This window comes from Ursus maritimus, unplaced genomic scaffold (assembly GCF_017311325.1).
Source record: "Ursus maritimus isolate PB19 unplaced genomic scaffold, ASM1731132v1 scaffold_5, whole genome shotgun sequence".
In the NCBI taxonomy this organism is placed as follows: domain Eukaryota; kingdom Metazoa; phylum Chordata; class Mammalia; order Carnivora; family Ursidae; genus Ursus; species Ursus maritimus.
This window is the reverse complement of record NW_024426663.1, coordinates 60555637-60569989: the sequence shown is the minus strand read 5'-3', so window position 1 is coordinate 60569989 and position 14353 is coordinate 60555637. Positions and strand designations below refer to the sequence as shown.

Sequence of the window (14353 nt, the reverse complement as noted above, 5' to 3'; positions counted from 1 at the left end):
GGGAGTACTTTACAAGAAAGGAAATCCTCTTATTGGAAAAGAAAGCAATATATATCAAATGTGATGTAGTGCAGAATTTGCACAGCATGGTTTTCAGTGTCCACAAAATTAAAAATTTTGATATGAAGAATCAGTGGATGAAAATATGCTATCATAGGCTGCTTCCGCCTCCAAGATGCCTGCACCAGAATACCTGGAAATCCTGTCAACAGGGCGAGGAGGCCAGGTTCAGCAGGTGGCCCTACGGCTGGAGGTGCATCTAAGAAGGGAAGTGCTACAGCAGTTGATAAAGTGATATTACAAACGTTTTCTTTGGGTCCACGTGTTGAGAACTTGAAAGAAAATTTTAAACATGACTGGGATTAGCATGCCAATGCACTCTGCAAAATTCCATCACCACTTGCTGCTGGAACTGCAGAGAATGACTGTACTTTCCAATACTCCCTTTTGTGGGATGGGATACTTAAATTTTCATATATCATGGAGTGAAAGAAGCCACATCACTATAGCTGGCTCATATTTTAACAGTTTTGGGAATCACATTTGATCATGTGCTGATCCTATTGTGTCTGCACTATTTAACACTGTCCCCAAAGAGTGCAAGTATCATGAGAGCTTCTGGATTTGCAGTCAGATTCACCATCTGAGCAAACTCCAGGCCCAGACTCACAACTTTAATAACAAGCACTGTACATCAAAACTGATTCCTTGGCTAAAATTAACAAGTCAGGAAATGACAGATGTTGGCGAGGATGCAGAGAAAGGGGAACCTTCTTACACTGCTGGTGGGAATGCAAGCTGCTGCAGCCACTCTGGAAAACAGTACGGAGGTTCCTCAAAAAGTTGAAAATAGAGCTACCCTAGGATCCAGCAATGGCACTACTAGGAATGTACCCCCAAAATACAAATGTAGTGATCTGAAGGGGTATCTGCACCCCTCTGTTTATAGAATCAATGCCCACAATAGCCAAACTATGGAAAGAGCCCAGATGTCCATCAACAGATGAATGGATAAAGAAGATGTGGTACATATATACAATGGAATATTAGCCATAAAAAAAAAGAAATCTTGCCATTTGCAATGACATGGATGGAACAAGAGGGTATTATGCTAAGTGAGATAAGTCAATCAGAGACAATTATCATATGATTTTACTTGTATGTGGAATTTAAGAAATAAAACAGAGGAGCATAGGGGAAGGGAGGGAAAAATAAAACTAGATGAAATCAGAGAGGGAGACCATAAGAGACTCTTGATCACAGGAAACAAGGGTTGCTGGAGGGGAGGGGATGTGGGGATGGGTAACTGGGTAATGGGCATGTGATGTAATGAGCCCTAGGTGTTATATGCCTCTGATGAATCACTGAACTCTGCCTCTGAAACTAATAATACACTATATGTTAATTAATTGAATTTAAATTTAAAAATAAATATATACGTCCCTCCCAAAAAAAACCACTGATTCCTGTGAGGAGGCATTCATTTGAATTATTAGATGTGTTGTTACAAAAGTAGAAGAACCAATCATTTGAAAAGCATGGGTATTTATGATACTGAGGTCAGAGTGAAGACAAAAAAAAAAAAAAAAGAAATTACTTTTTTAGTAAGGCTGAGACATCAAGTCAGAAGTGCCTTCAATCTTAGAGAATTCTGGCAGCGTAGCATCTCCTCCACTAGCAGACAAGCCTTCATCCAATTCATAAGAAAGCCTCAATTGCTCTTTTTCTTCCAAATCATCTATTGCAAATGCATCGACTACAAGTGAAAGAGTGTCAACAGGGAGAGGAAGAACCAGCTGCTCTCCAGAAGCCTGTAACATTCTGAGGGACCTTGGAATACAGGCTCTGCAACCAGTCCACACTGAATGAGCACGCAGAGGGAGGTGCTGAAACCCAGGCTCCTGTCCCCCAGACCATGTAGGGTCAAAGCTTTCAACACTGCCAGCTGGCAGAGGAAATGCCAAGACAGTTCCTAGAAGAAGAAGGCAAACAAAAATGCGGCCTCAGCCCCTGGGCAGCTGTGGTCTGGGTCTTCCAAAGTCTGGGTCTGAGCCCTGACTTGAAGAGCCCCTCCACAGGGAGTCCCGGCATTCAGATCCCACTCATCACTGACCTACAACATGACGACAGGCCAGACAAGATGGAGCCAGGATTGTGGCAGAGAAGCCAGTCCAAGTACGAAGCTGCTGCCTTCTCGGCTGCATGTGAGCTAGGCTACAGGGGGTGTAGCCAGGGAGCCAACCGGGAGGGCAACAGGGGCACAGGTCTCATCCAGTCTCCTCAGCCCACTGGTCCAGCGTATGGAATCAGCCAATCAAGCAGAATGCTGTCTTCGATGGGGGCCATGAGAGTCCTAACACTGGCTCTGACAGTGGCAGATGTCTGAACAATAGACCTGCTCCACGAAGATATGAATCATAACAATGCCAAGAGAGATGCACCTAGTGCACTGAGAGCCCCTACTGCTCCTGAAATGTTGGAAGTGGGAGATGTGGCAGAAATCCTCTATCAATGTGCTTATTTACTAACTACCTTAAAATCAAATTAAGCTTGGGATGCCCACGTGGCTCAGTAGTTTAAGCACCAGACTCTTGATTTTGGCTCAGGTCATGACCTTAGGGTGGTGAGATCAAGCTCCACATTGGGCTCTGCACTCAGTGCAGAGTCTGAGATTCTCTCTCTCCCTCTCCCTTAGCCCCTCCCCCTGCTCATGCATTCTCTCTCTCAAATAAATAAAATCTTTAAAAAAATAATTAAATTGGGGTGCCTAGGTGGCTAAGTTGGTTAAGCGTCTGCCTTTGGCTCAGGTCATGTTTTCAGGATCCTGGGATCGAGTTCTGCATCGGGCTCCCTGCTCAGCAGGAATCTGTTTCTCCTTCTCCCTCTACCTCTCCCCCAAGCTCATGTGTGCATGCTCTCTAATAAATAAATAAAATCTTTTTAAAAAATTAAATTAATTTTACCAACTCAACACTAAGCTGGATTGAACTGGAGATTATATAAAATTTTCACAAGACTGAAAGGTAATCAGCATGTTTTTAAAAACTGGTAGATTTCACACAAATCCATAAAGAGGATCTTCAAAATTGGTTTTCTGATTGCTGACACAGCTACAGAAAAAAAAAATAAATTCAGTGATCTGCTTAAGTGTATCCAGTGTATTCAGAGAATCTTCCAAATGATCTTCAGTCCAATATTCTAATGAAATATATGAAGCCTAAAGATCAAAGTTGCAATCCTTAAATACACAGAAACTCTGGCTAGAGAGACAGACCCAAGGGACTCTTAAAAAATTCCAGCAAGGGGCACCTGGGTGACTTAGTCAGTTAAGCATTCGACTCTTGATTTCAGCTCGGGTCAAGATCCCAGGGTCATGGGATCAAGCCCCGCATAGGGCTCCTCACTCAGCGTGGAGTCTCCTTGAAATTCTCTCCCTCCCTCTGCCTCTGCCCTCCCCCTGCTTGTGTGCACACACATGCACACTCGAGCTCGCTCTCTCTCTCTCTCAATAAATAAATTAAATATTCTTTTTAAAAAATGTCAGCAAAACTTCTCTGGCAGTGTCTCAGGTCATCATTTTGCAACAGAACCCAGAAGTTCCGATGTTCACAAGGGAACATGGCCAAAACTGATTTGTGAACTCAATACACACCAGAGGATACATTATGAGGAGCTCTAACCAGCTGCCATGTGTCTTCACAATCACCTTTGAAATAAAGGCAGAAAGCCAGGGTTCCACAGGGGCTACTTTGAAAAAAGGTCTCCACTCTCATCAGCGTCTCCCAACCTCTTGCTTTTCCTACCAATGTATCACAGACACTTTATACCTCCAAGTGCATGTGAACCATGTGCATCAGAACTATGACCTTTGAAGATATTTATAGCTCTCTTAGAAGTGTCCCTAAAACAACTCAGGATTTCAGCTTCCATAGTCAAGGATACAAATGGGTCTGCCATGCCCACCACTGACCCTCCTAGTGTGATACTTGGGCACACACAAGATAATTAATATCTGTTGAATGATAACTGTTGGAATGACAGTAGGCATGCTGGCTTTCCTGTGTGAGGTCATTCCATATCCAAAGCACTGTGCAGTCACACAGTTCACTGGGAAGCCTCCCTCAGCCTGGCTCTGGGGACCCTGCAAGACCATCTAGCCAGAAATACCAGTTTCTCAACCCCAGGGTCCCAGGGGCCAGCCATACCTGCAGCAGTTCTGCAGTCTTTACTGTGAGCCCTGTGATGTGCTGCATCCGAAGGTTCACTCGAGCCACAACAGGGTCATCGTCCTCCTCCAGCCACGAGCTAAGCCAAAAGAGGGAGAGAAAGGAAGGTGGGCCAGTGGCTTAGATGAGGTCTCGCACTCTCCCCCCAGAGTCACAGCCAGCACTAACAGGCAGCACAGGGTGAGTATTCTAAGTAGGGAGGGTGGCGGCAGGAAGGACAAGCCAAGCTCCCTTGAGTAGAAACTAGAAATCCCTGGAGATAGGGCTTGAGCAGCCACCCCCTCCCCCACCACCACAACCACCTCCGCTAACCTTTTGGAAACCCTGTAGCTGGCAACAGTGAGGACGCCTGTCTTGGGATCACGAACAGTGGCTCGTGCAAGCTGGAAGGCAGGAAAAGAGGGCAGACTTATCCTTCTTGGCCTTGAATGTTTTCCTAGAGAGACTGGGACCAGATCTACCATTCAGACCAGTATGGGAAAGAAGTTTTTCAGGCAGTTGGCCCAAGGCAAGGCACCGTGATCCTGCAAGCCAGGCAAGGGCAGTGGTCTAAGGCCTCCGCGTTCCTGCTCTGCTGTCACACCCTGGCCACTGCCCTGCTCTCACCCAGGTCTGTGCTGTCTGCAGAACTATGCCTCTGGAGTCCCCTTTGTCCATCCACCCATCTGCCTGGACAGACTGCTTTCTCACCAGGCACACGTACCACCCCTGCCCGAGTAGCCCTGTGCTTGGCTACTCCACCACATTCAGACTGTCACTGCCCCTGAGCCTCAACCTTGTATGCTCCTCTTGACCTGGTCCTTCTCAACCACAGCAGCCTCCTCTGCCAAGAAACCTACCCAAATGGCCTTCTGCTATAGCAGCTCCCACCGTGCTCCCACTGCTGTGAAGAGCAGAGATAGGAGGCATACTTTCTACTCACTTAGGAGCCTCACAAGGTCAGCTGATAGAATCTGGAAAGCACTGTACGAGTTGACGTATGTGATCTGCTGCCTGGAAGCCACCTGCCCCCACATGTATGCTAACACACACACATCCGCAAACACCCCTAACCTACCTCATATCCTCTCGATCTCCACAGACAGGTACAGTGATTCTCCCAAGAAGCACTTGTGGCCCAAAGGCAGCTCACCGTGCTTCAGCTGTGCACTGTCCTAATGACTTCACATGGGTGGGACCACAGATCCAGATACCCCCACCCCAACAGCACTTCCCCTTAATCTCAATCAGTACTTAATGAGTGCCTACTATGTGGCTGGCATTACACTGGGTGACCAAGACATAGCCCCCGCCCTCACACAACTCAGTCAGTGGGGAAGGCAGAAAACTAGCTGCCTAACCTCAGCACAACACGCTGAGAGCTGGGAGCGGGGTAAGCTTCATGTCTGTGGGACCTCAGTCTGTACAGTCGAGAACGGTCAGGGAGAGACCACCTAGCTGAGACTTGACAGGTAAGCAGGAGTTAGCCAAGTAGGGGAACATTACAGGAACAGGGAATGAACAGCAACGAAAATGGGTTTGACACCATGAGCGTGGATTAGATGTTAGAGGTTAAGTTGAGAAGAGGCCAAAGAGGCAAGTGGAGACTGGGCATGGAAGCCATCCTCTGGTGAATGAGAAACAGGGAAGGCAGGTAACGGACATTCACAATCAGAACGTCGACACCTCATGGAAAGCTGACTAACGAAGGGTCAGAGTGGTAACAAGGCAGCCAGGGAGGAGCTCAAGGAAGGGGTCAGGGCAAGAGTTCATGGCAGAAGGGAAGGAGAAGTGTGGAGGGCCCAGAAGACTGGCCAGGAGATCACCTCTCCAGGACACGGTGCTGCTGCAGCCAGTTCTGGCAACGTGCCTGTGCACCCAGGACAGAGGGCTTCCCTGAGCTCCTAGCTATGATTCCTCCCGGTGACAAGTGCAGCTGCAGCTGAGCCCCATCCAAACCTCTGAGCCTCAGCGCTGGCCTGACATCTACAAGGAGGCTGTGGGCAGCTGTGTCCTGCTCCCAGAGATAGGCAGGGCTATTTTGAAAGCAGGCCAGGGACCCAAAAAAGCAGCTGCCAGGCATTCCCCACAGGCCAAGTTAAGCTCATGAGCCCTACTTCAAAGCCAGAATAGCATCTGTCCCTCAAAGGCTCCGGAAAGGAGAGGTCAGCTTGTAATGGCTTCTATTCAAAGACAAGTTTTCCCAATACTCCCCCCACGCCGCCCCTGCCACACACGTGCACACACACACCCAATGTGAATACACACACAGAAATGTTTCAGTGCCTTGGCCTGAGGGACAACTGAGGAATCTCTCAGGAGGTCCTAGCATAACGAAGCCTCTCTCACCTGGCAACCAGGGAAACAGTTTTCTTCCTTGGAGGACTTTGCAGCTGACCCCGGGAGTGGAAAGGGTGGGTCCTGGTCCCCATTCTCCATACACACTGGCTAGACCATCCCTCAGCAACCTCAAGGGCTGATTCTGGGCGCTAGATGTCCTTGTACCTCAAGCCAAGGTTGCTTCAAGATGAGGTGCCGGGGGGCCAGGATAGGAACCTATTTTCCATCTCTCCAGAAGTGTAGGGCTCCCGGCCACTACAAGTCTATCAGGCGCAGAGCAACAGAGGATCCAGCTAAATGCCCCCCTTGTAATCACCAGGGATAGGAAAAGGGTGGAGACATGGCAGGAAGTGGTTCTCTTTGAATGACGTCAAATGGGAACAAATCTTCTATGAACTAGAAATACAAGAATAATTTTACAGCCTAATGACGTATGTACAAAACCAACAGCCGACTACATACTTAGCAGTGAAATATCAGAGGAATCTCCAGGAAATTCAGGAACAAGACCAGGATGCCAAATGTTAACAATGCTCAAGGAATTCCGAGCAGTTCAACAAGATGATAACAACAAAGGAACTATAATTATTAGGAAGGACAAAACAAAATTTTCCTTATTTGCAGCTGATGATAGTGTCTGAACAACACAAGAGAATCAGCTAAAAACCAAAAGAGGAATAAGTAAGTTGAACAACTAGCTGCATTTTGCACAGGTCTGTTTCCCTGTGAGTAAAATGAAGACAATGACAGTGCACTTAACAGACGTGATGGTTAATATATGTTAAGCACTTAAAACTGGGCCTGTCACACTTAAGAACTCAGAAAACAGGGGCGCCTACGTAGCTCAGCCGGTTAAGAACGCAACTCTTGATTTCAGCTAGGGTCACGATCTCAGGGTTGTGAGATTGAGCCCCAAGAAGGCTCCATGCCCAGTGGGAGTCTGCTTGAGATTCTTTCCCTCTGCCTCCCCAACCCCCCCCCCACCCCGCTCATGCATGCACTCTCAAACAAATAAATAAATCTTAAAAAAAAAAAAAAAAAGAATTCAAGGGCACCTGGGTGGCTCAGTCGGTTAAGCATCTGCCTTCAGCTCAGGTCGTGATCCCAGGGTCCTGGGATGGAGCCCCATGTAGAGCTCCCTGCTCACCAGGGAACTTGCTTCTCCCTCTCCCTCTGCCCCTCTCCCCAACTTGTGTTTTCTCTTGCTCGCTCTGCTCTCTAATAAATAAATAAATCTTTTAAAAAAGAACTCAGTAAACATTAACTGTTACTTATGAAATATATTTTTGTACTCAATACTTCAGCATATAATAGTGAACTAATAAAACAACATAACTAGTAAAAATATGATGATGAAAAAACAAAAAAAACTACCTAGGAATAAACTTAACAAAAAAATGTGCCAGGCATAAATGAAGAAATTTTACTAGATATGAATAAACGGAGAGACCCGGAGTGCTTGTGGATGAGAAGACTGAATAGTGTAAAGATGTTCATTCTCCAAGTCAATCACTTCTTCACACGACCCAGGATGGCAGCACCCTATGGCAGTTCCCCAAAACTTTCCCATACACAGCCCCCCACCAGGTGAGCCGACAATTCCTGCTGTGGACCTGCCCTGCTCCCAGGGAGTCCTTCTGTCATAGCACTTGGCTGTCCACATTGGTTCCTTCAGTTTTCTTTGCCATTGGACCGTGAACATCCAACCGAGTCTGCAGTACCTCAGGACCCAGACAGCAGACTCATGCTAGACACTGGCAAAGGCCAGCGGAGTCAGCAAACAAACCGCCCCATGATACCGGGGATAAGGCACGCAGGAAAGAACTGCAGAGACACCTACTTTGGGTTTTGCGATCTCCTTGATCCTCTCGATTTCCTCGTCAGACATGACATCGTAGTATCTGACGATATGCGGGCTGTCCCACTCATCCTCCTCTTTGAAGGGGGCGATGAGGAGCTGTGGCGTCCTGTTGCCATGGTGGTACCTACAGAAAAGCCTCTTCTGCCTCCGGGGAGTCTGGGGAGCATACGAAGCAACAGGATCTCAGCAGAGTGAGTCCTAATCCTCAGCCCCAGGTTGCCTGGCTGCAGATGTGGGTCTCATACCCCGTGTCTGGAAGCTGCTTCCTCCCGCCCCACCACAGAAGCACACAAAGGCCCCACAGCTTGACTGAGAGAAATGATACCCCACAAATCATGTAATGTTTCCTCTCTTGCAAGAATTCCTCACATCCACAAGTCCTGTGGCACAAGGTTAACCCCTGACCCTTCTCAGAGATATGAGTAAGTCAGAAGGGCTGAGGCAAGGGAGAGGCCATTCGAGGTGAAGAAGCCAGTGGGAGGCACTCAGATATAGGCATGGACAAGGCCCAGAGACCGCCTGAGCCTGCTGAGGAAGCACTGGGATCCCAGGGCTCTCAAAAATCAGTGACACTGGAGACTGAGCCGTTAGCTACTGCCATGTCTTAACTACAGAGACCACAACTTCCCATGGGGCACATCCACACCCATGGTTTTCCTCACAGCATGAGTCGAGCAGAAGCTGGGCATGTTGGGGTAGGGAGGGGAGCTCAGAAATAACTTAGAGGATTCAAACTCTGCCTGGGACATCGGGGGAGGCAGTCTCCCGTCCTATACCCCAGAGAACACCCACCCATCAGCCTCAGCAGATGCTACAAAGAATTGGGCAAGATATTGAGGAAACAGCCAACACAAAGAGGAACATCCTCCCCAAATCTGCCCATCCAGAGCCAAAGTCTAGGTCCACATGTGGGACCTGGCCACGTGTCTCACCAATTTGACACCCTCCCCACGACAGAGGCTCTCATAGACGTCCCTCTCAGGCAGGTAGTCCACAGGCCTCTCATAGATGCTTTCCTGCGTGGCTAGCCCAGCTTCTGTTTGATTTGATAACATTTTTTCTCTTTCTTCCTCTAACAACCGTTCAAAGTACCGCAGATTCCCTCCAGCTCGTTCATGGCTCGGGTCTAGAAAGAGCAAAGAACAAGAAGGAAAAGGAAACCACAAACATCTGTTAGGTCATTTAGAGAAATTATTCTGTAAGCGGTTTTCTCTCCCAGCAGATCATTTGCACGCAGCGTTCTGCTTTCCACAGCAGCTAACCAGGGCTCGCTGGTCAGAGCAGGAAAGCCAACACGGGCTCTCCCGGCTCTGTCAGAGATGGGAAAGGAGCCACAGTGGAGGCCGCTTAGCCAGCCACACACAGGGGGCTCTCCTCTCAGGCATCCCTGGAGGGCCCAACGGTGCAGGTCTAGAGAAGCAGTCCAGACTCCTGCCGCCTCCTCCCGACTTGGCGGTGAGTCACTTACATCCGTCCCCAAGAGTACATCCATTACTGGTGACCAGATCACATGCTGGCCACAATGAGAAGGCAGGCTGAAGTCCTGGCAAAAAGAACAACCACATGACAATGCCATAGCTTCATCTTGTGGGCCTCACAACACAAAGGAGCAAGCTTGGCAGGATTACTGTGCCACTCCACGGATGAGGAAACCAAGGCCCAAAGATATTAATAGATTTAGGCTACGGTTGGACCAAACAGGAAGCCAGGCATTCTGCCTCCCAGGCCAAGGCTCTAAACTAACATGACAGCATCTACAAAGCTGTCTTCCCACATCAGTCCTGCAGGACACTCATACGGTAGCTGGCATCAGACTCAAGGCCCATGAAAAGCAGCAGCAAAAGAAAGTCTTTGCTGACCTGTGGAATTCCAGACTATGATTATCCCATCTATCGGTAAGCGGTGAAACAGAAAGGTTTTAAAGACACGGTGCTTTTAATCTCCTTCACTCCAACACCTCAAGACACAACACGAAGGCCATAGCAAGTCCCACCAGTAAGACCTCAGAGCTCGAACTAATGGGTCAGGCCACGGTCCCTGCAACAATCCTGAAGCGCAGCTTGCCTCCTGAGCGGCTCCTGACCATGTGAAGGCTCACCCTGCAGAGCAGTGGAGGCACTGCAGCACTGGATTCCTATTTTAAAAAGGAGTGTTGGGAAGGGGTAATGAAACATGAGAGACTATGGACTATGAGAAACAAACTGAGGGCTACAGAGGGGAGGGGGGTGGGGGAATGGGATAGACTGGTGATGGGTAGTAAGGAGGGCACATATTGCATGGTGCACTGGGTGTTACACGCAACTAATGAATCATCGAGCCTTGCATCGGAAACCGGGGATGTACTGTATGGTGACTAACATAATATAATAAAAAATCATTATAAAAAAAAATAAATAAAAAAAAATAAAAAGGAGTGTTGGGACATCTGGGTGGCTCAGTCAGTGAAGCGTCTGCCTTCAGCTGGAGTCATGATCCTGGGATCCTGGGATCGAGTCCGTGTCAGGCTCCCTGCTCCACAGGGAGTCTACTTCTCCCTCTGCCCCTCCCCCTTCTCATTTTCTCAATCTCTCTGTCTCTCGCTCTCGCTCTTGCTTTCTCAAATATAAATAAATAAATAAATAAATAAATAAATAAATAAATAAATAAATAAAATCTTTGAAGGGGAGTGTGTAGAGCTACAGGTTTGAGTGTATCCATACGAAACCGGGCAAGGGCTAAGGCCAGAAATGAGGAGGGTAAAGAGCTGACAGGCAGCTACAACGGGCCTGAGAGCAGTAAGGCATTAGTCATTGGCCAGGCAACATGTCAGACTGGCTCAGTTCCAGGGCAGCCGCCAGGTAGTAGCTGGTGGAGTGACAAGTTCTCCTGCCAGGCCCCCATCAGCTCTGACCTTCCCTTAGAACTTCCTTACCAAGAGAAAGCAGGCGGCGGGTGAGCTCCAGGGCACGGTGCAGGTCACCCAGCTGGAAGACAGCGTAGCTCAGGTAGTCCAGCACCTCGGCCTTGGCTATGGTGGCCTCCTCCCCAGCATCGAGCTGCTTCAGCACCTGCTCCATCCACAGGACGGTGTGGTAATAGTCGCCTTCATTGTAAGCCGAGCGGCCCATCCCAAAGCAGTCATCCACACTCAGCATGGCCTGGTACTTGGTTCCTACAGCAGGAAAGGCAAACAGTCAGGCTCTAAAGAGCCTCTGGGCTAGGGAGAGAGACTCCCACAGTGAGGAAGCCTGGGCCAGTGGAAGGAGGGCATCAACCCCCTACAGAGTCCCACCAGAGCTTACGACCAGGTACTTCCAAGTGAGCACAACCAGGAGGGCCCTGCCTTGGACTGGGCTTCACAGCCAATCTCCTGGCCACAGACTCCCCTTCTCCCATGTGGGAAGATATGCCTCTGTTGTGAAGAAGCCCAAGAAGCAGTAGTATTCAGGAGAGTATGAAGGTCCTGTGAGCCACACAGGAGATGTCTGCTGGGCAGCTGGCCATATGAGTCTGGAAAGTAGAAAAATTAGTTGAATATAAAAAACAGAACTTAGGTGGCACCTAAAGCAAGAGTGTGAGGAGAGAGTAGAGAAAGTAGCTCAGGCCAGAACCCCACAGAGAAAGGACAAAGAGTAACACTGAGCAGGGCCTGATAGGTAGCACAAACAGAGCAGGAGCTGTGGGACAGACGCCAAGGGAGGTCAGAGCCAAGACTGCAGTGCCACCTTTGACCGTTAGGTGGCGGGGACCTTGGTGAGCATCAATTCTGCAGCTCCTGTGTGCCATGGGCTCCGCACTGGAAGGTGACCATGAAGATAGTCTCAAGTCAAGAAGGATGAGATATAGTATGCTACCTATGGGAAAATGTAGGATTTAGGGTAGGAGTAAGGTGGGAGGGACGATGAGTGTACTCCTTAGGGAATAATGAAAAAGCAGGCCCCATGCAGAGGAAAGAAGGGCTGTGACCCTCCCTGGAAAGCAGGGAAGTCTCCGTTAACCCCATTAACAGACTCCTAGGCATGGGTGCCGTGAAAGAGCTGCCGCCTTAGAGGGGCTTCTTCCTGCCTAATGTCCAAGGTGGGGCTCTGTCCACAGCGAAACTCCTACTGCAATGGGTCAGGTACATTAGAGACAGGGGTCTGCTCACCATGATGGCTCAGCAATAGACAACGTGGGATAGGAAGGTGAGGAGAGTGAACACAAGATGGAGCTAGTAAATTAGGGAATCGATTCCATTTACAATAGCACCAAAAACCGTAAGATACCTCGGAATAAACTTAACCAGAGAGGTAAAGGATCTATACTCTAGAAACTACAGAACACTGATAAAAACATTGAAGAAGACACAAAAAGATGGAAAAACATTCCATGCTCATGGATCGGAAGAATAAACAGAGTTAAAATGTCTATGCTACCCAGAGCAATCTACACTTTCAATGCCATCCTGATCAAAATACCGATGACATTTTCCAAAGAGCTGGAACAAACAATCCCAAAATTTGTGCGGAACCAGAAAAGACCCTGAATTGCCAAGGAAATGTTGAAAAAGAAAAACAAAGCTGGGGGCATTACGTTGCCTGATTTCAAGCTATACTACAAAGCTGTGATCACCAAGATAGCATGGTACTGGCACAAAAACAGACACATAAACCAGTGGAACAGAATACAGACTCCAGATATGGACCCTCGACTTTATGGTCAACTAATCTTTGACAAAGCAGGAAAAAACATCCGGTGGAAAAAAGACAGTCTCTTCAATAAATGGTGCTGGGAAAATTGGACAGCTATATACAAAAGAATGAAACTTGACCACTCTCTCACACTATACACAAAGATAAACTTCAAATGGATGAAAGACCTCTATGTGAGACAGGAATCCCTCAAAATCATAGAAGAGAACATAGCCTGTAACCTCTTCGACATCGGCCACAGCAACTTCTGTTGCTGAAAAAATGAACTTTTGGGATTTCACCAAGATAAAAAGTTTCTGCACAGCAAAGGAAACAGTCATCAAAACGAAGAGGCAGCCCACAGAATGCGAGAAGATATTTGCAAATGAAACTACAGATAAAAGGCTGGTATCCAAGAACTATAAAGAACTTCTCAAACTCAATACATGAGAAACAAATAATCAAATCAAAAATGGGCAGAAGATATGAACAGACACTTTTCCAGTGAAGACATACAAATGGCTAACAGACACATGAAAAAATGTTCAAAATCATTAGCCATCAGGGAAATTCAAATCAAAACCACATTGAGATACCACCTTACGCCAGTTAGAATGGCAAAAATGGACAAGGCAAGAAACAACAAATGTTGGAGAGGATGTGGAGAAAGGGGATCCCTCCTACATTGTTGGTGGGAATGCAAGTTGGTACAGCCACTTCGGAAAAAAGTGTGGAGGTTCCTCAAAAAGTTAAAAATAGAGCTATCCTATGACCCAGCAATTGCACTACTGGGTATTTACCCCAAAGATACAGATGTAGTGAAGAGAAGGGCCATATGCACCCCAATGTTCATAGCAGCATTGTCCACAATAGCCAAATTGTGGAAGGAGCCGAGATGCCCCTCAACAGACGAATGGATAAAGAAGATGTGGTCCATATATACAATGGAATATTACTCAGCCATCAGAAAGAATGATTACCCAACATTTGCAGCAACATGGACGGGATTGGAGGAGATAATGTTTAGTGAAATAAGTCAAGCAGAGAAAGACAATTATCATATGGTTTCACTCATTTGTGGAACATAAGGAATAGCAGGGAGATCGGTAGGAGAAGGAAGGGAAGAATGAAGGGGGGGTAAACAGAAGAGGGAATGAACCACGAGAGACTACGGACTCTGGGAAACAAACTGAAGGTTTCAGAGGGGAGGGGGGTGGGGGGATGGGCTAGCCCGGTGCTGGGTATCAAGGAGGGCATGTATTGCCTGGAGCACTGGGTATTATATGCAAACAATGAAT

General features: G+C 47.7%; 1 protein-coding gene across 9 annotated transcripts in view; it reads right to left on the bottom strand.

Annotated features, from left to right (window-relative positions):
• The window catches only part of P4HA2 (prolyl 4-hydroxylase subunit alpha 2), a 37319-nt gene that overhangs the window by 7298 nt on the left and 15668 nt on the right, over positions 1-14353 (bottom strand). For 7 of the 9 annotated variants that reach the window (XM_040622487.1, XM_040622488.1, XM_008691642.2 and 4 more), the window contains 5 exons: positions 11318-11557; positions 9339-9532; positions 8386-8562; positions 4539-4609; positions 4206-4305 (listed from right to left, as the gene is read on the bottom strand). In XM_040622487.1, coding sequence (XP_040478421.1) covers positions 4206-4305; positions 4539-4609; positions 8386-8562; positions 9339-9532; positions 11318-11557 — 782 coding nt within the window. Of the gene's footprint in view, positions 1-1615; positions 1973-2113; positions 2396-4205; positions 4306-4538; positions 4610-8385; positions 8563-9338; positions 9533-11317; positions 11558-14353 lie in introns of those variants that run through there. The other 2 variants (XR_005832536.1, XR_005832535.1) reach the window with 2 other exon arrangements.